Source organism: Brachypodium distachyon, chromosome 4 (genome assembly GCF_000005505.3).
Source record: "Brachypodium distachyon strain Bd21 chromosome 4, Brachypodium_distachyon_v3.0, whole genome shotgun sequence".
Classification (NCBI taxonomy): Eukaryota; Viridiplantae; Streptophyta; class Magnoliopsida; order Poales; family Poaceae; genus Brachypodium; species Brachypodium distachyon.
In genome coordinates, this window is record NC_016134.3 from 2175628 (window position 1) to 2199973 (window position 24346).

At 44.6% G+C, this 24346-nt stretch overlaps 4 protein-coding genes, 1 long non-coding RNA gene and 1 pseudogene across 10 annotated transcripts; 2 read left to right on the plus strand and 4 right to left on the minus strand.

Moving 5' to 3' along the window:
* Positions 1 to 124: 124 nt before the first annotated feature.
* LOC100846151 (extra-large guanine nucleotide-binding protein 1) lies at positions 125 to 5159 on the plus strand. Its single transcript, XM_003578013.4, has 8 exons — positions 125 to 1360; positions 2249 to 2386; positions 2462 to 2566; positions 2653 to 2829; positions 3043 to 3220; positions 3374 to 3621; positions 3779 to 3945; positions 4164 to 5159. The coding sequence occupies exons 1-8, from the start codon at positions 284 to 286 to the stop codon at positions 4765 to 4767; spliced, it is 2694 nt and encodes an 897-aa protein (XP_003578061.2). The 5' UTR covers positions 125 to 283; the 3' UTR covers positions 4768 to 5159.
* Positions 5160 to 6964: 1805 nt separating this feature from the next.
* On the plus strand, positions 6965 to 9283 carry LOC100840575. Of its 4 annotated transcripts, none has more exons than XM_010238787.3 (4): positions 6965 to 7279; positions 7390 to 7496; positions 7978 to 8045; positions 8916 to 9276. In XM_010238787.3, the coding sequence occupies exons 1-3, from the start codon at positions 7110 to 7112 to the stop codon at positions 7995 to 7997; spliced, it is 297 nt and encodes a 98-aa protein (XP_010237089.1). In that variant the 5' UTR covers positions 6965 to 7109; the 3' UTR covers positions 7998 to 8045; positions 8916 to 9276. The 4 variants fall into 4 exon arrangements, with proteins under 4 accessions (XP_010237089.1, XP_010237088.1, XP_010237090.1 ...); XM_010238786.3 differs by lacking the exon at positions 7978 to 8045 and adding an exon at positions 8268 to 8317; XM_010238788.3 differs by lacking the exon at positions 7978 to 8045 and having other exon boundaries at positions 8916 to 9283.
* Positions 9010 to 11667, minus strand: LOC100822797 (B3 domain-containing protein Os12g0592300). Its single transcript, XM_010238789.3, has 5 exons — positions 11528 to 11667; positions 11292 to 11437; positions 10425 to 10860; positions 9959 to 10197; positions 9010 to 9823 (listed from the first exon to the last, which is right to left on the minus strand). Exons 2-5 carry the CDS (start codon positions 11433 to 11435, stop codon positions 9536 to 9538), a joined length of 1107 nt encoding a protein of 368 aa, XP_010237091.1. The 5' UTR covers positions 11436 to 11437; positions 11528 to 11667; the 3' UTR covers positions 9010 to 9535.
* A 2154-nt stretch (positions 11668 to 13821) lies between these two features.
* Positions 13822 to 14307, minus strand: LOC112272334. The gene is made up of 3 exons (XR_002965992.1): positions 14183 to 14307; positions 13978 to 14080; positions 13822 to 13876 (listed from the first exon to the last, which is right to left on the minus strand). It is a non-coding gene; the product is annotated as an uncharacterized LOC112272334 (long non-coding RNA).
* A 2990-nt stretch (positions 14308 to 17297) lies between these two features.
* LOC100840874 lies at positions 17298 to 20004 on the minus strand. Of its 3 annotated transcripts, XM_024462695.1 has the most exons (4): positions 19393 to 20004; positions 19146 to 19280; positions 18922 to 19054; positions 17298 to 18834 (listed from the first exon to the last, which is right to left on the minus strand). In XM_024462695.1, the coding sequence occupies exons 1-4, from the start codon at positions 20002 to 20004 to the stop codon at positions 18737 to 18739; spliced, it is 978 nt and encodes a 325-aa protein (XP_024318463.1). In that variant the 3' UTR covers positions 17298 to 18736. The 3 variants fall into 3 exon arrangements, with proteins under 3 accessions (XP_024318463.1, XP_024318462.1, XP_010237092.2); XM_024462694.1 differs by having other exon boundaries at positions 17298 to 19054; positions 19146 to 19271; XM_010238790.3 differs by having other exon boundaries at positions 17298 to 19054.
* Positions 20005 to 20084: 80 nt separating this feature from the next.
* On the minus strand, positions 20085 to 22105 carry LOC104581316 (annotated as a pseudogene).
* Between the last annotated feature and the right edge of the window lie 2241 nt (positions 22106 to 24346).

The window sequence follows — 24346 nt, forward strand, 5'->3', positions numbered from 1 at the left end:
GGTCCACGGTAGACCCGGCGCACGACAAAAACAAGCAAGCAGTCTTCCTTCTCCACGACGACTCCTCGCCCATCTCCCTTTCGTCTTGCTCCCTCCCTCCCTCCCTCCCTCGCGCATGCTCCAAAAAAGCTAGCCCCCCCTCCTCCCCCCACCTTTCCCCTCTCCTCGCCGTCTAGGGTTCCCCACCGGCCACCACCACCTCCCACCCCATCCCATGCCTCTCCTGCTCCTCCTGCTGCTCCCCAAACCCTAGGAGGACCAGGAGCCCGTCCCCGACTCCACCATGGCCGCCACCGTCGCCGCGGGGGGCGACGGCGGGGGCGACTACACGTTCGCGGCGGAGTACGACGGCCCGCCGCTCCCTTACTCCCTGCCGCGCGCCATCCCGCTCGACCTCTCTCGCATCCCGCTCGCCGCGCTCTCCTCCTCGCCCCCCGTCTCCTCGCCGCCCCCCGTCGTGCGCCCGCTCACCCCGTCCTCCCTCTGCTCCGCCATCCACGCCCACCAGGCCGCTTCTGCTTCTGCGGCGGCGGCGGCCACGGGGCCTCCTCCTCGCTCTTCCTCGGGGACTGCGGGGGGTGGCGCTGGCGCACCCCCGGCGGCGGTCGCTGACTCACCCACCTCCGTCATCGAGAACCACCACGCCGCCGCGCACCACTCCGCAGAGCTTCCTTCCTCCCTCCCCTCCGACGCCGAAGACGCGGATGAAGATGGCGAGGAGGCCGGTGACCAGGCGGGGATGCCGGTTCCCCACAAGCCCACCGTCTCCTTCGCCGAGACCAGCGGCTCCCTCCTCGAATCCTCCTCCTCCTCGTCCGAGGAGGAGGACGACGACGACGAAGGCGCCGACGAGGCCCCGCCCCACGCCGCCTCCGCTCGATCCAGCGGCTCCCTCTCCCCCGCGCATTTCGAATCGGCGAGCCACCGGAAGGGACCCAGGCCCCGGGGCTGCTACAGATGCGGGAAGGGCGGCGGCTTCTGGGGCCGAGGGGACAAGGAGTCGTGCCTCGCCTGCGGCGCGCGGTACTGCACGGAGTGCCTGCTCCGGGCCATGGGGTCCATGCCGGAGGGCCGCAAGTGCCTGGACTGCATCGGCCGGCCCGTGGTCGAGTCGAGGCGGAACGCGCTGGGGCGAGGCTCCCGCGTGCTGCGGCGGCTGCTCAGCGCGGCTGAGGTGGAGCTCGTCATGAGGAGCGAGCGCGCGTGCGCGGCGAACCAACTGCGCCCGGAGGACGTTTATGTCAACGGTGCGAAGCTGTTGCCGGAGGAGCTTGCGCTGCTGCAGGGGTGCCCGTGCCCTCCTTCCAGGCTCCGGCCTGGCTTCTATTGGTACGACAAGGTGTCCGGCTTCTGGGGCAAGGTATGTGAGCTGTAAAGATTTCTATTTTATGGTGCTTCCCCACACATTTCGGTAGAAAAACTAGTATGGTCTTTGTATGCTGTAGTTTGATTTAGCTATTAGGCTGGTCAACGACCAAGGAGAGTTATACGTCGGTTGATTTCTGTCTGCTGTAGTTTGATGTCAAGATCGCGTTTTAGGCATTTCATTTCTCCCTCCGATCCATAAAAAATGTCACTCACTTAGTACAAATTTGCGGACACTTTTTATGGACCTGAGGGAGTACGATTTTGGTTACCTAAATTGTATTGCTCGAATGCTTGATCATCGGCGCAGAAGGACTTATGTGAACGGTTTCCAGTTGTTGGATCTGGGACAGGGCTTGTGCCTCTTTGCCCTTGCCAATGCACATTCAAAGTGGTTGTTTACCTCATATAGCTGTGTAGATTCTGTATTGGATGTAAATAATGAGATTGCATATGCTTACTTTTTGTTCTTGGTGAGAATCATGAAGCGGGATCCTGAGAGATAGTGCTGCTGGACTTGATGTCGTTGAATGCTTAGTTGACTATTTTGATTATTAATGGGCTTTCTTTTATGAGTTAGTACAATCATGGTGTCGTATCATGGTTTCAATAAATTATCAAAGTCCTAGGAATCAGGTTGATTATTGGGTGCAAATCATTAGAACTTGTTACTTCGGATTATTCTAGTTGAGAACAGCCCATAGTTGCACACCAAGGCTGGTACTGGAAGTTGGAAAATCTAAGTTTGATCATGTCACTCTTTTGTCCTCAAGATGCCATTCCACGATTCAATCTGTACGATTAATTTTACTTGCTTTATGCATATGTTAACGATACATCGCCACAACTCTGACTTTGAACTTGTATTGGAAAAATGCTCCAGGAGGGACACAAGCCCCATTGCATAATAAGCCCAAATCTAAATGTTGGTGGTACCCTAGATCAAAAGGCAAGCAATGGGAGCACTGGAATAATGATAAATGGCCGTGAGATTACAAAATCGGAGCTGCAAATGCTTAAGGTTTGAAATCATTTGCTCCTACGTAATTTTGAGATCTGTGCCTTACACTTTCCTTAATGGCCTCTTTCGTTTCAGTTGGCAGGAGTTCAATGTGCTGGCAAACCTCACTTTTGGGTGAATGCTGATGGGAGTTACCAAGAGGAAGGCCAAAAAACTGTCAAAGGGAAGATCTGGGATAAGGTAGTTCTGAAATTCAACTTTTCATGAGCGCCCTGTAATTTGTTGTGAGGAAACTGATCAAAGTTATATCTGCGCTTCTCCACCAGCCTATAGTAAAGCTGCTTAGTCCTGTCCTGTCATTGCCAACGCCTAACAAAGCAACTAATCAATGCGGTGAAGAAGCTGTTCATGTGGGAGGTCAACTGATCCCTGACTACTTGGAGCAAAGGTCAATCCAGAAGCTTTTGTTGGTTGGATCAGGGACTAGCACCATACTCAAGCAGGTACAAATGGCTATTGATGTCTATTATGTTGATGTGTATGAATGCATTAGTTGACTAGCTGCATTGAAGTTCACCATCCAATTACTGGTGCTCATCTTGGAACATTAGTGGCAAGGTTTACGTTCCACATATGCAATGACTAAATCTTTGGCAGGGCTAAATGCCATTTGCAATATTGATGTAGCATTTGACTTCGAATCTATCAAATCTCAGGCTAAATTCTCATACAAGAGCAAACCATTTTCGCCGGATGAGTGTGAAGATCTCAAACATATAATACAAAGTAACATATATCGCTACCTCGGTATACTACTTGAAGGGCGTGAACAATTTGAAGAGGAAGTTTTGGCTGATAGAAGAAAAATCTGCCAGCATGATCCTTCTAGCTCTGGTATGATCATGGCTATCTACCATTTGATCTGCTGCATAATAAACATATCTATAACCTTAGAATTCATGAGACTCCTTTGTAAAGCACAGGAACCAAGCAAAACACTGATATGTTAACCATTCGTCTAGACTTGACTTCCTGGTGTTTCTGCAGGGCATTCTGAATCGGGGTTCTGTGATGAAGTTACAGACTACTCCATTGTCCCGCGCTTGAAAGCATTGTCTGATTGGATTCTAAAAGCCATGGCTTTTGGTAATCTTGAAGACATATTCCCTGCAGCTAGTCGTGAATATGCGCCACTGGTTGAGGAACTATGGAAAGATCCTGCTATTCAAGCTACATATAGAAGAAGAAGTGAACTGCCGTTCCTGCCATCTGCTGCCAGTTATTTTCTTGACAGGGTACTATTGTTGTTCTACTGTATTTCTTTGTTTGTTTACTTGGTTTGATGTTTATATTCGCTCCTGTTTCATGTTGGATGGGACTTGTTTAATAGTGATTCGATCACACAATCTCAATTGTTCAATTTTTTTAACACGTCGCAATTGAAATGATCAGGTGGTTGATATTTCTCGAACGGAATACGAGCTCTCTGATATGGATATCCTCTATGCTGATGGAATAACATCATCGGATGGATTGGCATCTACAGATATCTCTTTCCCGCAGCTGGCTTTGGATGCAAGGGTTGTTAATGAGGCTGACCCACAGGACACCTTGCTAAGGTTGGTCTTCTATCACAAAATACTGTTGTGGTCTGATAGTTGTTTGGTTTATTTGCATTCTTTCATAACTTTGAATACATGTACGTGCTTTAGTAAGTGTTGATGTTTCTCATGAGGTATTTTCCATGTATTTTTGTCAACTGTCTCTGAAGATGGAAGATGTACATCTTTGCTTGTCTCCGATACACTACCCTCATTGGAAATTTCCTTGTTTTCAGGTACCAGCTGATACGAATAAACAACAAAGGATTGCAGGGGAACAACAAATGGCTGCAGATGTTCGATGATGTAAGGCTTGTTATCTTCTGTGTCACGGTTAGCGACTATGACGAGTGCTATGAGGATGCAAATGGCAACATTGTCAACAAGATGATGGAGAACAGGCGGCTATTCGAGAGCATCGTCCTCCATCCGACATTCGAGCAGATGGATTTCCTCGTACTTCTGACCAAGTTTGATCTCCTAGAGCAGAAGATTGGCAATTCCCCGCTAACTTCATGCGAGTGGTTCGACGATTTCACTCCGATGGTAAGCCGCAACCTGGTAAACGGGAGCAGCAGAAGCACCACTCGAAGCAGCAACACGGGCGCGTCGCTGGGGCAGATGGCGGCGCACTATGTCGCGACGAAGTTCAAGAGGCTGTTCCGTTCACTCGCGGGGCGGAAGCTCTACGTGTCGTACGTGAACGCCCTGGACCAGGAGTCGGTGCGGTCGGCGATCCGCTACGGGCGGGAGATTGTCAAGTGGGAGGAGGAGAAGCCCGTGTTTGGGGCCAGCTCCACCGTCTACAGCGGTGAGGAGCCGACCTCGTACTCCCACTGACACCGCCGGCCGACCGACCTTTTGTCTGGGCAAGGAGCACACAAGACAGAGAAGAAGAGGCGTGTAAATATAGCTGTGTATTTTCCTCTGCCTGCCTGCCTGCGGCGACGACCACGGAACCTTTTGTTCATGATCCGCCTGTTAATTTCTCTTTTTCTTCCCTGAGCTGATCATCCGCTTGTGTTGCATGGTTGCTTGTATTAATTAGTTTGTTCACAGTTAGAACGAGGGGGTGCATGCAAGAGAGGCCTGTGCCGGCTCCGATTCTTGTGTATGTGTGTGTGTGTATTATTGTCGATCTCATTTACACGGTGTTCATTTCTTGTATAAGTTGTTTGTTGCGTGCCCGCCTGACTCATCTGAACAAGTAGGAAAGAACAAACATAGCGGTAGCTACATGGTCATGTGGTACAGTCTGTCATTTCCTTAGTGTATGTACTGTACATATACAGCTACAGGGCTAGCATAGCACGTAGCGGGTGGGTGGTGGCTGGCCGGCCGCCGGTGAGCTAGCTGGGCGCGAATCGGTCTAGCAGCAGGTACACCGTCGCCTCCGACATGAGGCCGCTGCCGGTCTCCTTGGTCTTCCTGCCGCTGTCAGGCTTCGCCACCGCTGTCGGCGCCGGCTGCTTCTTGCCAGGCAGGAGGACGTCGGTGAGCCGCTCGCAAAACCAATAAGGCGCCAGCGACGTTGGAGGCAGCCGTCGTGGAGGATGTCGATGACGATGCAAAGCTAGTAAGGCTCCATTTATTTGGACTTCTCCTTCAGTTTTTGATAATTTTAACAATTTCAAAAGCACTTTTCCTGTTTACACATGAAGCTGAGAAGCATGTCCGGACGTGCTTTTGGTGCTTTTAGCTGAGAAGCACGTCCGGAAATGCTTTTCAGTTTCATGTGTAAACGGGAAAAGTGCTTTTGAAATTGCAAGAAGCACCAAAAGTTGAAGCAGAAGCCCAAACAAACAAGGCCTAAGTCTCGGAGGGAGTTCGACAGAAAGACGCGGTGTTTCTGAATGCTGATCGATTGGAGTTGATCTGGATTTAGGAGGCTCGATCTTATCTCGCGCCTCTGTAACTCTGTGTACGGTCTCTGTAGTCTCACTATGACTATGATCTAGCCCGAAGCCGTGTCACGCAGTAGTAGTACTGTAGTAGAAGGCCCGACCTGGTCGCACCTGTCAGATCGTGCTGGCGTGGCACTGACATGGACGTACGGCCACGTCATCTATCCACGTGTGATCCCTCACCCCACCTACCTGATCCTAGCGCGTGCGACGGTGCGAGGCGTTGGTTCTTGATGACGCGGGCCGGACAGCCGAATCACAAGGCTGAGGAAAGGAAGCTCCCAATCGAAAGTTCTAAGGAAAAAAAGAGAGGAAGAAGCTTCATCAACTACCGAATGTTGCGACAAGTCATGTGATGTACAATGAATAAACCAGCCTTATGGATTATGGATCATTTTAAAGAAAAATGAAACAAAATGGCGCGCCAGTCTTTGTGCGAAATCGGCATCGTTTGCTCCAAACACTCGACGGGAGTGCCATGCGGTCTCTAGACTTATGAACCATGATAGAGTTAGAAAAACGGTGTTGATGTATTCAAATCCGTTACTATGAGAGGAGCAACGACCAGACGATCTCCCTTCTCCTCTACGCCATCGAGGAGATTGTTGCAGACGAGGTGGATCAAGAGGCAGGGAAACCCTTTATTCTTATACCTCATGTTGCCGCTATCATAACACCGTTGCCGAGAAGACAAAACCTAATTCTAAGATACATGGCTACCACACCTTTAATAGTCGAGACGTCATCTCTGCCGCCGACCACAAGAGAGATAGGGTGGTGGCGTTGTGATATAGTTGAATGAGAGAGCTTGGACGTGTTCGTTAATGGCGCTAACGCTGGTTTTGCCCGATCAACCCGACAGGCGGGCTGCACTGTTCAGAAACGCGCTCAGACACGGTAAACGACGAAATCGGTGCAATGTGTCAAAACTTGTCCAAATACGGTGGTTTTTGCGATAAAATGAGCAAAACCGGTAGTCATGTGATACAAGTGTCTTCAATGTGTTGCCTTCCTCTGTGTATAAGCGTAAAGACTTGTTTACGTTTTCCTCCAGAGCTTACGTAAAACTTGGAATACAAGCTGGGCCGTAGATCTTTTATTCGTACTTCTACTGAAACCCAAAAGGCAAGACAGGCCCAACACTAATCGGCCGGGCTCCTATCCCTATCCATTCCTCCCTCTCTTCTTATAAAACCCTAAACCCGCCGGCGCCGCCGCCGCCAACAGATCCCCAACCATCTCCTCCTGCTCCTCCGCCGCAGCATCAACCCTAGCAAAATGGCGTGGCGCGGCGCGGCCTCCCGCACCGTCCTCGCCGCCGTGCGCCGCCCGGCGCCCTCCGCCGCGATCGGGGCCATCCGCGCTCCTCCCCCCTTCGCCGCTCCCCGCCGCCGGCTCCCTTCCGCCTTCGCCAGTGCCCCATCCACCTCCCCGCTCGGGGCCGCGCGGTAAGCCCAACGCCAATTTTGAATCAGCGATTTCGTGCCGGAGGCCGCTCCGTGGTGGTGATCCGATCTGGTGTTTTCCTGATCGGGTTGTATTGTTGTGTGGTGTGCAGGCCTCTAGCGGCGATGATGGGGTCGCCGCTGACGGCGGCGGTGGTCCTCGGCCGGATGACGGCCCACCCGGCGGCCAGCGCGCGGGCTTGCTGCGAGCTTTCCCAGGGTACCCTCTCCTTCCGCCGCAATTGCGAGGATCGCTAATGTGATCCAAGTTAGTTTCGTGATGCACCATTCTGAATTGATGGATTGTAGTTTGCCGAGGTTGGATAATGTCATGCGTATGTGTGTGTGTTTCATGCTATAATTTTGGTGGCTGCGTTAGTTCTTGCTGTGTGTTGCCTAGAGATATGGTGTTAGCTGATCGTTTCTCTTGCAATCTTAGATTGAAAATGTGTTTTGGTTTAAAATTGATGTGCAGCTGTTGAGTGATTCTAAGTTTGGTGGTTAACTCTAGGGTTGTGAAATGATAAATAACCTAAAGAACCATACAAGAGTCTTGCCTGGCTTTATATTTAGGGTTAAAACAACCATGGTGGAATTCAAGCCGTGTACAGTGGTAATATGCAGTGTGGGATTTATGTTTCGCTTTTGTAATAATGCTGAGTGAAAACTGATGTAAGGAGATTAAAATTGGGTTTTGATAGGGAATGGGAAAGATGGTTGAAGTTGGAGGCCGGACAGCATGACAGGGTCTTTTATGCCCTACAATGATGTAGGTCTCCTACTTTTCCCATTCTTGTATTTTTTTTCTTTCTAGTTAGTACTTTTGCCAAAATGTAGGTTAGTAATCGTATTGGCAACAATTTAACATTGAATTATTTGCTACATTGTGACATCTACTCTTCTCTGTCAGTGCGTATGTTAGCTAGTTATAATTGTTTATTAATATTAAAACTTCAATTGATTGAGGATGTGCATGGTTGGGATTTATTAGGGAATGGAAAAGATGGGTGATGCAAGAGGCCAGGGTAGAGCATAAAGAAGGTGCTTTCTGTTTGAAACATGCACTCTCTTTCTGCAATCTTGAATTTTCAGTCTCCTAAGGCATTCAAAGTTTCAGCTAGGCATAAATAGTTGTAACAATTGCAGAAAATTAATTAAGTTAGAAATATTTAGCAAAAGTACTGACGAACTGCACGTCATGCAGGACTGTCAATTATGAATATAACTAGAGAATGAGAATCTGTGTTTTGTCTTTTGTTGGATGTGTACTGTCAATCCAGATCTACCATATGATCTACTTCTCCTTTTGATGTTAGAAACTTCCTGAGGTGATAGTACCAATTGTAGATTTGTAGTCAAACATTGCTTGGAAGAATTATGGACTGGCAGTAGCATTTTTAGTTTGTGATTTAGTAATGTCTGTGCAATCTGGTCTCCATGCATTATCTTGTCTTAATCGTCCAAATGTTGAGCTGTCATGTTATGTCAGTGGCTGTTTTCACTTTTGCCTTATAGAATATATTGTTTTGGAGCATAACTGCTTATCTTAGTTTGTCCATTTGCACTACTGTTACATGTTACCCTAAGCTGTATTTTTGTCACTCTTACTGATCCATTTATTACTATTATTGTCTTGCAGGTACTTGAAGTTATTGTGTAGACTCATTGTCCTTGGATGAGGATGCAACTCTTCTTGGATGTTACTTTTGGAAAGCTATTCTGGTGTTTCACTCTTTTAACTGCAGAGTTAGGAGAATTTCTCCAGCAATAGCTCATCCCTCGAAAGTTTCTACCCTAGGTTGATAAATAATTTTCATGTTATGTGACGACATGGTCTGCAACATGCATTTAGCATCTATCTTCGTCCCAGTATCTGAGAGGCTTTGGTGCACAATTTATAGGATTGTCTCTTTTTTTTGGAAGAACTCTGCATTGCGTGAGCACCAAATGTAATATACCTTGTCGTTCTAGTTTAAAGTTAAGAGTGAATTACTTGTTCAGCAGTGATGATTGTGATGTACCAATCATGTCATATGGTCTCCAACCCCGTTTCCCTTTTAAATGCTCTTATTCGTCTGTTTAGATGCTTAGTTCTGAGATTTCATGTTGGAACTGCTTGTGTGGTGAATCTAGGCATGAAATAAGTAGAGGAAAACATCCGCAACGCTAAGAAGTTAGCTTTCAGTTCACAAAGTTCACCAGCTACTCCCAGTTTAGGCTGCAAGACTATTCACATATTACATGTGAGGACGCATGGACTTAGCCCAGTAGAACAAACCGGTCATCGACCTTCCGAATGACATGGATCATCATAGTTGCAGTAGTCGCCTTCCTTGTGCCTTTCAGCAGTTCGAAGATGCAGATGTAGCCCTCACGAAGCTTATTGTCACGCACAAACTTGACCCAGCGCTGGCAGTTGAAACCCCGGGTGGAACTAGCATGGTAGTAGTACTTGACATACCACTTCTCTTTTCTGTTTGGCCTGAGAAGCAGCATGTCCTGTGATCTCCCCTCCAGATGATCAGCTGCGAACTTGCTGGAAATGATCTGCAGGCAGAGCATTTTCTGGTTCAGACCAGTTGATCTTAACTGCTGCTCACACAATGTATTTAGGTACTGGTAAGATTTATGGTAAAAGAAAGCTCCAACTGTTTCCAATGGAAACTGAATAGATAAACTGACCAGGAAGTTGTTCCTGTGACGAACATGAGACTTCTGCAGGACTGCCACAAATATGGGATTGCCTGGTTGAATTGATGCCAACCCAAATATTTCCTCTCGTTCACCTAGTGTTAGGTAATTGGCGAACCTCGAGTAGTATTTGTTGGAATCAGTGTCTTCGTCATCACTGTCATTTTCTTCCTGAGTCAACTCGTGCTTAACTCGATAGTCGCTATCGTTTGGAGATTCACTCTCTTCCCCTGCGTAAAATGCGCATTATATTTTTCTGAATAATCATATCGATTGCACTAAATTAAACAGTAGCACACTCAATCTTGATTCTACTCCCTCCGTCCCGAATCCATGTCAGTTAATTCGGGATGGAGGGAGTATATGATTTCAGGCTTATGCTTTAGCTGGCTACAACAATGCGACAGAGAGCAAGTTGTGAGAATACCATGCAAGCTTGTAAGACTTTTTTACTTACTTGGTTTAGTCTTGCCACTTGGTTTATTTGAAGCAGAGGCCTTGTGAGGAGACCCAACTAGGGGCGATGGCGGCATGTTAACATCGCCTGAATCGCTTAAAAGGTAGTGTTCTTCTGCTTGCTGACTCACAATGTGATCGAAATGTTTGTGCATATTGGTACCCTTTTTATCAGTGAAGAAACTTGACACTTTCTCGCAGCCGCTAGCGTCAAAGATCAGTACATCAAAGGAACCACTGCCACTGCATTTGAAGAACAGGATGTCATGCTCCTGCAGCTCATGAGCCTTGGCAAATGCATCCCACCCTGACACGAAGAACAGCTTGTCGGCAATCTTTTCGATGCCGACCCGCCATGTCTCGCCACTCGGTACTTTGAGGGTGCATCCTTTGTCGATCTGCCCGCTGAAGTTGTTGGCAAACTTCTCCGGTATGCTCTGTAATTGAAGTCAGTAAACAGATATCTCATATACCTAGTTAGCCTAGATGAATGATAATGCAACAGATTTTATCCAGACATGTCAACTGAAAAATGCAACAAACCAAAACCAGTTGATCAACACCGAGTCACCCAGAAAGAAAATAATAATAATCTACTACTCCATATACTAACTGATTACATTCATCTTGAATCTGGCCTTCCATGTAGTACTACTTATTTCCAGTACATTTTCTTTCTACAAAATTGCAATCTATCTCTCCAATCCAATAGCTACACCCCCCTGGCCCCCCACCCCCCAAAGAAATTCAAAGATCCTAAGGATTAAGGCCAAGTCACTCAAAACCCAATCGCAAGTTACTAGCATCTAAACAGACCTGCAATCAACAACGCAGATTGGTAGTAGGATGGATAAATAAGGATACTCACAATGCTTTGCTGAAAATCTCCAGCCATGATCTTGGAGAACCTGATCTTGCTCACATCCATGTGCTCCCAGTAGTAGTGCTCCTGCCACTCCCTGCACCTCCCACACCCTCCCTTCTCACCCATCATCTTACCTGCTGCCGCCATTGCTGGCATGCATACATGGAGCTTCGTCAGTTGCCACAGCTCAGGTCAATGGATGCAATGCAAACGAAACAGTGTGTTCACAAGCACCTTACCTGAAGAAGAAGTACTCCGTAGAAGATTAAAAGGAGGAAGACGAAGTTCTTGGCTGAGGTTTCGACTCTTTCTCTTCTTGTCTGCTTGATGTTAACGAGGAGAAGAGGCTGCATTGATGAGAGTGAGGGGAGTGGTTGTTACTGTGATGAGTGGGATTTCAGTGACAGGTGCTATCACGGCAGACAATATGTATGCCAGGTGTTGGCTGCGACAAGTGGGGCACCCTGTGGGACACGTGTCAGGATACTTGGCATTTTTGCCTCTGTCTTAGGAGTGAGGTAAGGCTGCTTGGTGGAGTAGGTTAGGTAGTAACATAAGATGCCAACTAGACAAGAAAGAAATGGAGGTGGTAATTAGATATGTTACCATAACATCACACAAATCAAAACAAGACGAGTTTACAACCTAATAAATGAAACAATGCATGGCACCACATACTATCCACTATGAAGGTGGTAATTTAGACTAATAACATATACATGTTACTACTCTATGTTACTTTTCACTATGACCAACCTAAAAGCTGGCTGGCAGATTGTAGTGGAGAGTGTTTAAGAGCGGCAAACTAGTTTTTTATTCACCATGTAAAATGGGCAAAATAGTAATTCTTCCACTGAAATTGCATGGAGATTATCCTGTTGGTCCATGATTTGGCCATACTTTTTACTTCCTCGTCGTACATAAAACTAAGATGGATGACTCACACAAAAAGGAAGAAAAACTCGCAAAACTTTTTACTTCCTCGTCGTACATAAAACTAAGATGGATGACTCGCACAAAAAGGAAGAAAAACTCGAAAAAAAAAACTAAGATGGATGGATCGGCAGTAAAAAAAACACTTGTTTAATCAAAGGCAGCCAAGGGGTCGTTTGGAACAAAGGATTTGCATAGGATTTTTGTAAGAAAGGAATTTCACAGGAATAGATTCCTTTGAACCATTTGGAACACAGGATAGGAAAGTATGCATCCGTATGAAACACTGTTATTACAACTTGATTTCACATGAAAAGAAACATCCGTCTGAACCTCATTTTCTTGCACAGGCAAAGCAAAGCCTCTTTGGCTGCACCAGCGCTGGCGTGCATGAGAAAGATCAGGTGCTAACTTGGAATCGGGACTTTCTTTTTGGCTCGATGTATTTGTGGGTGTGGCCAGCTGATGTTATGGTTACTCAACTAATCATCAGGCTAAAAAAATTGATCCCAATTAAAACAATTCACATGATCTTTCTTAGCAAAACAGCATGTTTGTACAATTTGCCGCGTCGCACATGCCACCATGATGCGAGTACATGTTGTCGCCAGCGGCGAACCAAGTATACACACAATTACTAAAACAAGAGGATGTTCATACATATTGATCTTGATGGATTAATTCTTAGAATAAATTCTATAGTCCGTATAGCCACGCAAATGCGCGGGTCGTTTGGCTAATATTTGTCTATTACTAGTTTTTACTCTAGACGATGTTGTCAATTCCTATAGTTTTTGTTCCTGCGTTCCAAACGGCTCTTCTACTTCAAACCTATGTTTTCAATCCCTGTAGGATTTCACATGCATGTCATGCCAATTCCTATACTTTTCCTATTCCTGTGTTTTTCCTATACTACGTTCCAAACAGGGCCTAAATATATTCACCTCCCCTGCTGCATTAATCCTTGTGTTCTTTTGTGGCAATACTTGGACGGGAAGCAAATAATAATCTGTTTTCCTGTCCTTAATGATGCACACGATATGTTGTGTTCATTTGTGGCAAAAATAAATAAATAACAAAATGTGCTGTCAGAAGATCAGAAGTAAGGTAAAATTAGTGTACCATCAGACAGACAATTTCTAAGACGATGTTTAAGATTCACAAACTCTATTCGTTTAACAAGGCCAGCAGAAAAAAGAGAATTGTGTTGCAAAAGACCAGTGAAACCAACCAAATCTAACTGAAAATTTTGACAGTGGTAGCAGCATAAATCATTCCAGAAGCTTTAGGAACAGGAAGACTACCCATGTTATCACAGATGAAACAAAAGCGACAAAAATCAGACTATCAGAGCTAGATATCACTAACAATCAAGACACAGAAACACATGCCACTTCCTTTGGATACACATTTGCTTAGAATCCAGAAACATGAATCAAGTACACAGCTCACACCTTGTTCTACCAGCCACATTGCTTCAAGAAACTACCTAAATTCTCTAACGTGTGTCAGCGACAAGGTGGGTCGGGTCGAGGCCCACCTGTTAGCGAGATACTTTTCCTTCTCTTCTGCACAAGAGAAAAAAAACTGAATTAGTAGTATAATATTAGGGTCTTCTGCGTCTTCAGTCTCTCATTGATCCTTTTCCTTCTCTTCTGCACAAGAAAAAAAAACTGAATTAGTAGTATAATATTAGAAAATTCAGTAATAGAAGGATGATTACTTCAGATGCAAAATACATTATAGTTTGTAGTACCTTGCATAGAGGCTCTGGGGATTCAGTTGCTGCCTCGCGACCAGCCCAGGCTTTGCCTTCTGGACTAGCAACTTCTGTTCAGTCATCCTCGCGCATTTCCGACCTTGCAAATAATTCAACTAAATCAGTATTTCATATAAGAAGCATGGGCATCTTTCTGAAAAGCAGCTGGTCAACAGAATGATCAATCATCACCAGAACTTACTCTTGCTTGGTCATAGATATCTTCATCTACCGGGTGCTTGTTCTCTTGTCCGTAGCACTGAAGGAAACGAAATCCTCTCAGATCGACCCAAAATTCCCGTGTAAAAGAAATGATTTTGGACCAAGTTCAGGTCATCGAATGCAAATATTTAACAAAACCATATAATTAATGTGCATGGTGCTCAAATCAACCTGCAAGATTAACACAAAAACATTGTTGTTTTAGCCACTAGATCTTAGCATTTCATCCATGTTAACTGGTGTCAGTAACATTTATGTTCAGAAGCATACTTTGATCCTATCATTGGGAACAAGGGTCTGCCCTCTGCCGTGTGTTCAGCCACTCATTGATCATTTCCCTTCTTTTCTGCACAAGAAAAGAACAGAATTAGTATTACAATATTGATTATAGGATGGTTTATTCAAATAAAAAATAGTTACCATTGCAAAGAGGTTCCTGAGAAGCACTTCCTTTCCTGATGGAAGCACATGCCTCCATTCTGTTTTAATGTATTATGCCCATAAATATAAACAATCAGCCATCGACGCTGACCAAATACATATGACACTGGAGATTCTCCAAACAGATAAAGCAAATCTGCAAAGCTAATTCTCCAAAATAATGGAGTAACAATTAACTACAGCTAACCACATGCATCATTTATCATACACAGGTCCTGTGTAAAGGATTTTCCTGAAGAGAAATCAAATTTAACTAGTATAATACACCGAGACAGGGTGCTTGAAATTCACAGGTCATTTCTTAATGACCTGAACACTAGGGAAGCATATGCAAGTGCAGCATACCAAACTATCTATCTCCCAGAATGTTCTTCAGCTGAAAGTCTTAGAAAGGTCTGCCACTCTCCCTAACTCACAAACACAGATGATTGTAATTAGTCACTTGGTTTCGTATTAAGATGTTGGAAAAAGATAACATGTCACAAATGTTGCAGAGCACAACAAGGGCAATTAAGTTCAAATTATATATGAAATATGGATCCTAAACATTATAGATCATTTTTTACAATTTCTTTCTCTCTCTTCTATCCCTAAAACTGGTTTTAGGGAACCAGTTTCAGGGAAGCCGATGAAGATGCTCTTACTGATTCTAGATGCTCAAATGCCAAATTAACTAAAACTTAATGGTACCATGCTCAAATGCCAAGTAAGAAAGAAGTTCAATCATGTATGCAGGTGTTCCTAATTCGAGGTCCTTAAATGCCAAGTTAACTGAAACTTTGTTACAGCAAGTGTGACACGAACGAAGAACCGATGGAGTGCGGCACCGATAAGCTAGAGTCGACTAACAAGGAGTTTGTAATCTTTGGTCAAACTCAAGCATTCTTGATTCTTCAACCACATGATCTATTCTAACATAATACAAAGTGGATTTTTGTTATCTAAACAAAAAGTTTACAGTTATTTCTTTTAACCCACAAATATTTGCCATTGCAAGTTGTCACTTGGTTTCCTGTTGTACTGTTGAGAAATTAAAATGTATCACAAATGCTGCCGCAGCACAACAAGGGGCAAGCAAACTAATATATGCCGTACGAAGTCTAACCATTCAGAATCAAATGTTGCACACCACAAGAACACAAAATCAAATTTCAGGAAACCACTCTGAATCTCTCACTCAAAATGACTAAATCTGTAGCGCAGGTCTTGAAAAACATTTGATTCACCATGCAATTCATTCAGTTAAATGAGTACCATATTACAATAAATAGCCGCATGCATGAACATATTTCTGAAACATGCATAGTTAGTGGACAGAATCATATATATGTCATATATAATCAGAACTTGCTCTTGCTTGGCCACCGATTTCTGAACATGTACATATATGAAAGACACAGATCTTCAAGGATACCGGTATCAAATCAAAGTATGTCCAAACACAACTGAAAACTGTGAGTTCATCTATTAACACTTCAGATTCATCATCATTTGATGGCAAGAGACAGTTTTACTTTCAGAAGACAGTTAGCTATAAAAAAATTATGTCCACAAAAATGATCACGGATGTGCCGCATTGGAGATTGTCGAAACCAAGAATCTGTGAAGCAAATTTTCCAAAATAGAGAGACCCATATAATTACATATAATAGTCTCTAAATAAAGCTAAAAGCATGCATCTCATAACAGGGCAGCTCATGTGATCGATTTCTCTGAAAACAACTCAAGTTAGACTAGCAACACCGTTGATGGGATGATGATCTGAACACTAGACAAGTATGCAAGGGCCACATTCATCTTGAACCGCAGGATGTATTCCCTAGAATGCACTTAAGCAGTTAAGCTGAAAACATAATACAAAGTCCGGGATTCATTCTTTACCTAATCTTTAATTTGAAATATATTTATCTAATCATACAGAACTGAAATCCACAATATATATTCCAGAATTCCCTACTCCCTAGAAAAGATCTCCGAACACGATGCAAAGGAAAAAGCAGTTGAAAATCACATCTTAACAAACTACTAGTTGCAGTATGTTAGGCCAGATGTTGAAAAATGTTCCTATCATCCTATGTTTGTGGAAACATGGCCAGTGCACTGATCACTTGTAATCACAGTTTCTACAATCAAAAGTTTGTATTGATGTATTACTGGTGAAATTTTGAGTGATCTTGCCCATTTTGTCCAATTTTTGTATATGTGTACATGGTCATTATAACAGGGTTCATGAAATTCATGGCCATTGCTTAATGATCTGAATGCATACGCAATCATGGCATTCTTGAACCACATGATTTATTCGCTGAGAGCACAATACAAAGTATTGAACTCTTGTATCTAAAAAGTCTGGAGCCACTTCTGTACACCTGCAAACATAAACCACTTGCAAATTGTCACTTGAACTCCTATTGAACTGTTGGAAAACAACAATGCACCAATGTCGTGCAACACAGGGGAAATTAAACTAATGTATGCAGCACGAATTCTAAACATTCCAGACCAAATGTTGCCCATTACCCAATGAAGAGACAGCAAAATTACCTAAGTGCTCAGGCGCAAAACTTGGGACAAAGAGCAAAGGCAGAGAGAGCAGGAGTAGAAAATGTAAACTAAAAACATAAAAAAATCAACAAATTTACTACTAAATGAGATAGGCAACAACAACCAGCCAAGATAACATAAACAGTTTTCAGCAACTACATATATCCGCGAACTGATCTGTTAAATCCATATTACAGACATGCTAGATAAACCAAGAATAGGGGAAACATCCACCAGTCATAAAATGAAACTGGGCATCTCCGGAAACCTTGTCCTCTAGCTGAAGCTTGATGTTTTGTTTTGCTTTAAAGTCCTCTGTGTATCACGAGATCTGATGCCAAGTGTCATCGACTCTAGCTTTCTTGCGTTCAACACAAAGAACGTAACAAAGCTAACTTGTGAATTGGTGCCCCGATAGTTTGCCAACACTATTGTCTTCAAACAGATATCAAGATTCTTGTGTTTTTGACGCCAAAATTTTTTGGGGCCCCACGATTCTGATAACTATAGGAACATAGAAATATACACCAAATTAGCTACTGCAAAACATAAGTATAGACGGAAATAACAGTTGAATTATATATCAATGAAGAAGCATTACGTCAATGTATAACTTCTCCAAGCATGTAAAGCATCTCATTTGGTAAATAACCTCATCCAAAACAGGAGCATTTTTCATATTTTTTTTTCTCGAACACGCCGAGCGGCGTGTCATTTTCATTAAGAAGAAGGCGCAAGAAGCGCAAGTACAAAAGCAGCCCGAAGAGCAAAAATGCTCAAAAACAGCGAAAAGAAAATAAAAGAAAGAAGAAGAAGAAGAAGAGGAAAAAGCAGGGTGGGCTCCAGGCCCCTATACAGAAAGAGTAAGCCCTACATCGGGGGGCCGGGAGTGAAGGGGGAGGCGGTCAAGCTGCCGAATAGGATTTTTCCTTCAGAGAACTCAAATTTAACTACTAATGCACGGAGACAAGGTGCTTGAAATCCACAGGTCATTGCTTAATGACCTGAACACTAGAGAAACATATGCAAGTGCAGAATACCAAACTATCTACCTCCCAGAATGTTCTTCAGCTGAAAGTCTAAAGAAGGCCTGCCTAACCCACAAATACAGATGCTTGTAATTTGTTAATTGGTTTCCTAACACAAAAGATCAGTTGAACTGTTGGAAAATGAGAATGTATCACCAATGCTGTGTGCAAGGAGAATTAAAACTGGTGTGTATGCAGTACAAATTCTGAACATTCTGGATCAAATGTTGCCCACTATAAAAGAACTGGATCAAATGTTGCCCACTATAAAATAAAAACCATAGGATGTCCGATGAGGAGACAACAGAATTACCTAAACCCCCAGGTGCAATACTTGCGACAAAGAGCAAAGACAGACAATCTGAACATACTGCGAACTACACACATAAGAACTCCCCGAGTCTGGAGGAAACACTAAATGAGATGGAGTAGGCAACAACAACCGGCCAAGAGAACAAAAACAGTTTTCAGCATCTACAAATATCTGCGAACTGATCTGCTAAATTCATATCACAGACATGCTAGATAAACCAAGAATAGGGGAAACAATAACCAGTCGTAAAATGAAATTGAGCATCCCTGGAAGCCCTGTTCTCTAGCAAAAGCTTCTTGTGTTGGTCTGCAATAAACCACTTCGTGTTATCTTCACGTCCGATGCCAAGTGTCATCGACTCTAGCCTTCTTGCGTTCAATACAAAGAACGTACTAAAGCTAACTTGTGTCTTGATGCCCCGATAGTATTCCAGCACTATTGTCTTTAGACGGATGTCAAGACATCTTAACAGCTTCTGGTGTTTACGACGCCACAAATTGTTGGGGCCCCCGAACGTTGCAAGTATCTGAAAGAACATAGAAACAAACAACAAATTAGCTACTGCAGAACATAAGTAGACAAAAATAGCAGTTGAATTATCAATGAAGAGTCATTACTCTGATGTATAACTTCTCCAAGCACGGAAAGCATTTCATTAGGTAAATAACTGTATCCAAACTAAGAGGGTTCATATCAACAGCTAAAATTTTGACCGTGCGCACCACCATCGTTAGGTCATGAACCTGCAATCCCTTTATTGAGCATGCAAGAAAACATTAATTAGGACATCTCCAAGTGCAGTGAGCATTTCAATTCTCCATACATGGAGATGCAAGTGCATACATGTAGGAAAGCCTTATCTACCTGAATAACCATAGAGCCAAACAAGATTTTGGTGGAGCTGTCCTGCTCCAATTTGCAGCTCAAGGCCTCCAGCTTAGGTGAACAGATTACTGATATAAGTATATCATCGCGATAACCAACCTGGAGCAACCGTCTGAGACAAGGGGCATTCTCAATGACGAGCTCCTCAAATCGGACTTCTTTATGGCCAAGGTACCATGAAGGTGAAGGTTCCACCTCGATCCTTCTAAGGCTAAGGGAGTTGATTCGGACGCAACGAAAGCCACAGCAGTCACAAATTACCAAGGAGTCAAGAGCGGGGCATCCAAGAATTATGTTGTGCAATGAGTACTCCGAGATGGCGACATAGTAAAGTTTGCGCTCCTTAAGCAAGGGGAATTTAAGCCCTTGGTCAGTGCCGTCGGGAAGCTTGCAGCTACGGATGTGGACAACCCGAAGGGTTGGAGAGAAGCGGAAGATTGATGCTAGCAGCAGGCCCCTGGCTGGCAATGGAAGCCTCGAAGAACCTAAACCGAAGAACTCGAGCTCCTGGAGGTTAATTACGGAGCGCAGCAGAACCGAGCCAGATGTCCAGATTAGCATCGTCTGCGACGCCACGGAGTAGGCCCTCATCTTTCTTTCTTTCTTTTTTTTTACTCTGAAGTCTAAACTCTCTTTGAACGCCCTTTTAATTTCGTTCTCAGGCAGAAATAAAAAGTAACATCATGTCACATAGGCATGCAGGTAAATCGATTATCCGTTCAGAACTACTGACAGGTACCAAACAAATTCGTTTCAGTGCACACAAATTACAGCACAATTCAAAATGCAAACACTACGGGTACTTCTTTTTTGCAATATGATCACCCCTTACAGAATTGGTCGGGAAGCGAATTATGGCAAACGAGTCAACCCCATCAGTAATTCTCTTCTTCACCGAAGACCTCTGCCTCTTGGTCCACGGGTACCTGATCCGCTTTAAAGTATTGGGATTGGCACGGCACTTTCCACAGGCCAGCCTATGATACAGGAACACTTCCTCAAGATTCACGGCTGCTTCCATCACACGCCTGACATAGCTCACCATATACTCTTCAGATTCAAAGCCAAATATGGTGAGCGTCGCCAGACTAGGATGCTTCCCACTCTACCCCCTTATTCTCGCTATATGACTGTGCTCTCCTCTTCTCCTCATCCGTCTCCATTTTACAGAGATGGTCCCAAACAGTCATCCATAGCTCTTTTAGGGAGGGTGCAGCTTTAAGGACAAACAATGTCCAGGTGAGATTATAACCTTCAGGAATGTCATCTAGATTCAGAAACCTTAGTTGGCAAAAAACAGATGACGGACTTTTTGTCAAGCACTCTGGCTGAACCCAAATCTTTTCGGATTTAAATCCCAATTTCAAGTCGCGCACAGAGGTACCACGAAGAAATTTACTTAACTCGATCATCTTGTGCCAACTGAGACCAACATTAGTAAGGTTTACAACCTCGAGCAATGGGGCATAGACAACCGACAGTGCATAATGGAAAGCGATCCAACCCTCAAAGGTCATCCGTGCGAGTTGTGGGAGCCAGTTCAACATGACTTTTCCAAGACGACAATCAACGATACTGAGCTCACTAAGTTGCGAGTGTTCCATTTGCAGAGTGGTCACACCCTCCGAGTCACAGTTAAGGAAACGTAGATCCTTTAGTCGCTTGCAAGTGACGAGGACATTAGAGATGTCTGATTCACCAAATCTCAAATTTTCAAGGTGTAGGCATGTGATACCAGCAAATGCATCTGGACAAGCATCGAAGAACAACATGAACTGTCGCCCATAGTCGATTAGATCACGTCCGTCGCACCCGATGGGTTCCTTCTTTGTCAAAACAATGAATCCAGCCATGCCAACCTTGTGCGTCGCCATGGCCTGGGCAACAGTATGTCCGATGGATATGGGGTCACTCTCTCTTAAGAAGAAAGTCACAGACAGTTGGTGGATTATGTTTCGGGTCGAATCCCTGCGTTCCAGCATGCTCTTGGTGGCCTCGATCGCAGCTGCATTAGTCCGAGCGAATTCATCTTCGCGGAAATCAGATACACCGGGAGGCCGGAAGTCCCAGACATTTATTACAAGTCGAGAAAGCATCGCAGGTAGCTGACTCCACCGTGTGGAGAGGACGCCAGTTCTGGCTGCATCGCGGACATCGAGTCGGTCAAGAACAGTGAGCAGAATGTCATCAGGCAAGTTGCTGAGCATATCATCTACTAGGGGCTTTGATTCCACCTCGGAGACTGAAGATTAGTCGGATTCGATCTCCTTTGGGTAATCTAAATAAACAGAAAGGGGGCAAATTCGGAGTCCCAGGTGGGTGGACAAGATGCGCGAGACAGCGGCGACGCGGGCTTCGGTGTCGAGCTTGCTGACAGCACCGAGCTTGGGAGGGAGATTAGGAGAGGGTGGACACGGGCCGAGCTTGCTGACAGCACCGGCAGCAGCAGCTGTTCTAAGCTTCCAAGCAGTAGCATAGGCCAGCGGCAACAGCAGAAGAAGCCAGCAGGGCAGCAGGAGCTCTTCTCCAGCAGCTGCAGGCTGCAGCGACGACGGGCGGCCGGCAAAGCTTCGAGGCAGGGCACTAGCTATGGCGGCCACTTAGGAGAGCCAGAGGGAGGCGTCGGCGCCTCAGTTCAGGGTGGGGGGCGGCGGCGGGGTCGGGGGCTCGCTCGGAAGAAGGGGATCGGTTATTGGTGTGTGTGTTTTTTTAGCAGAAGGATCTGTTATTGGAGAACCGATAAAGAAATTCGACGGTCGGAGTCCTGGGCCTGGGCTCGAGTCAAAGAGGCCGATCTTGACTCTCGGCCCGACATCTAAACGAGCTCTGCAGGCCGGCTCGGATCGAGCCTTTTTTGCATTGCGGGCCGAGCACGAGCTGTGCCGAGCCACCAAAAGCTCGGCCCGGACGCCCAGGCCAGGGGTCGCCGGAGCAGAATGCATGCTCGTCCGTTTCCATAACAAGGGAAGCGGTATTCTATGCTCCTACTCAGTATTTTCAATTTATAATATATTATAATAATATATTAAATTGGAATCGGTGGTGATGGGTGGACGGCGTCGGTCGGTGTTGGTCGGTTAACTTCGTTAAAATTACAATCAATATGCCACTGTCCCTTATTTTTTTTCCCTCCCGCCTTATTCACGATTTCAGTAGTAGAAATTCTACGGTTTAGATTTACCGAAAGTTATCGTACGGTCCAAATTTGTCACAACATAATACGAACAGTCGTAAAATAAATCAATCTCCTTAGCATGAAATCCAAATCTTCGTATCCATCTCAGTATGGAAATCAATCCAAACCCAAACAAAAAATTTCGGTATCAATCTTAGTATGGAAATCAATCCAATCGAAAAATCAATGTCCAGACTTCGCCTCCACCGGCTCGTGCTTGATACACTTTCCGTTGTTCCATAGCATCGCACGGGTTTTTTTACTAGTTTTCAATTAATTAGCAAAAAACCTGAAACCCCAACACGTCACACCAAGGTCCGGGATCGCCGACATGCACCACTCGCATGCGAGCCACAACGCCGCATGGCCCGTGCACTCTGCATCTAGCTACACAAGATGATCGCTCACGGATGCAATTTTTCAGGACCGCTGTCCCGAAATCCACTACTCGCAAGTGAGCCACGACACCGCACGACCCGAACACTTTGCAGCCCTGGCTAGCTGCACAAGATGATCGCTCGCAGAGGACGGCTGTTGCGCCAATTTTCGGTACCGCCGTCCCGACATGCCAGGTAGACCATATTTGAATGCTGCTATGGATTGGTTGTCTGCATACCAGGATGCCCGTGCGGATTCTTTTAGGATGATAGTTTGAACTTGCTGCGGTGTGTACAACAGATCATTAATCACTAGATCACCGTCATGCCTTTAATTATTATTTTTATAACGAGATGGGTGCTGGTAACTTGTACTCCCCCTCCCAGTTCTTTTCTGAAAAATTCTGTTGAATTTTCACTTTCTGTGACATGTGACTTCGACAACTTTTCCCCACAAAATAGGATAGAATTTGTTGACCACAGGGTTTTTGAACACCATTTGAAAAGGAACAGAGTACTGGAAAACCAAGTACTATAAACAGAATTTTGATTGTCCAGACATGCTGCGAGTATTGTTTTGACAAAATATACATCAAGCTCAATTTCAAAACTCACAACTTCAGAATCAGTATAATCAAATCGCTGTTTTAATGTGTCCATTCTCCCAGGCAATGCCGGCCTATCAATCATACATGAGACACCTTGCTACCCAAGGACAGCGGACAACAAGGACTTACCATGAAATCACCAGTCACAACCTTGATGAAACTCTTTCTACAGTCACCCTTTTGGTAACAATTATGGTAGATATATGATGCACTCATTGCATCGTGTGATAGATTTGCTCATCTTGTGACCCCACCTGCCATGTCAATTGAGAGCAAGTTGTTAGAGAAACTTTAGCAGATATATTAGGTAAGAACCAATAAGGACTTTTTGTGCAAGCTTCCAAGAAATGTAAATATCAAGTGAGTTGTATGACCTTTCATGGCAAGAGCTTAATTGCATTGCATTTGGGATAAACAGAAAGACAATAGCAGATTTTGCATAGCGTTTCATGTTTCAGCACTCTTTGATTTATCAAATGAGCTTCATAATGAAAACTTCCAGATGTAAACGAGCTTCATAATGAAAATTCCACAAGGTCATAGATCATATCCCGGAAACTGCATTTGGCTACGAAAATAATATTTCTAAGTTTCAAACCAACTAAAACATAGATGTATAGTACATACCTGTACATTTTCATCAAAACATGCGTTGATGTGTGACCTGTGCAAAAAAAATCACAAATCTGTAGATTTCAAATAGATCTACACTTTACTATTCTAGATTTTCAGATTTATAATTTTTGCACAGAGCACAAATCAGTGTATTTCTT

What these genes read in the sequence shown, in the direction of transcription:
- LOC100846151 (XM_003578013.4), top strand. Translation starts at nt 284, where the DNA reads ATGGCCGCCACCGTCGCCGCGGGGGGCGACGGCGGGGGCGACTACACG. An exon ending in CTAGCACCATACTCAAGCAG is followed by an intron (nt 2,830 to 3,042) that starts GTACAAATGGCT and finishes ATCAAATCTCAG; the next exon opens with GCTAAATTCTCATACAAGAG. An exon ending in CCACAGGACACCTTGCTAAG is followed by an intron (nt 3,946 to 4,163) that starts GTTGGTCTTCTA and finishes CCTTGTTTTCAG; the next exon opens with GTACCAGCTGATACGAATAA.
- LOC100840575 (XM_014901933.2), top strand. Translation starts at nt 7,110, where the DNA reads ATGGCGTGGCGCGGCGCGGCCTCCCGCACCGTCCTCGCCGCCGTGCGC. An exon ending in TCCCCGCTCGGGGCCGCGCG is followed by an intron (nt 7,280 to 7,389) that starts GTAAGCCCAACG and finishes TGTGGTGTGCAG; the next exon opens with GCCTCTAGCGGCGATGATGG.
- LOC100822797 (XM_010238789.3), bottom strand. Translation starts at nt 11,435, where the DNA reads ATGGCGGCAGCAGGTAAGATGATGGGTGAGAAGGGAGGGTGTGGGAGG. An exon ending in GAGATTTTCAGCAAAGCATT is followed by an intron (nt 10,861 to 11,291) that starts GTGAGTATCCTT and finishes CTTCAATTACAG; the next exon opens with AGCATACCGGAGAAGTTTGC. An exon ending in AAGTGGCAAGACTAAACCAA is followed by an intron (nt 10,198 to 10,424) that starts GTAAGTAAAAAA and finishes CATTTTACGCAG; the next exon opens with GGGAAGAGAGTGAATCTCCA.
- LOC100840874 (XM_010238790.3), bottom strand. Translation starts at nt 20,004, where the DNA reads ATGAGGGCCTACTCCGTGGCGTCGCAGACGATGCTAATCTGGACATCT. An exon ending in TTGGCTCTATGGTTATTCAG is followed by an intron (nt 19,281 to 19,392) that starts GTAGATAAGGCT and finishes TGCTCAATAAAG; the next exon opens with GGATTGCAGGTTCATGACCT. An exon ending in TGGAGAAGTTATACATCAGA is followed by an intron (nt 19,055 to 19,145) that starts GTAATGACTCTT and finishes ATGTTCTTTCAG; the next exon opens with ATACTTGCAACGTTCGGGGG.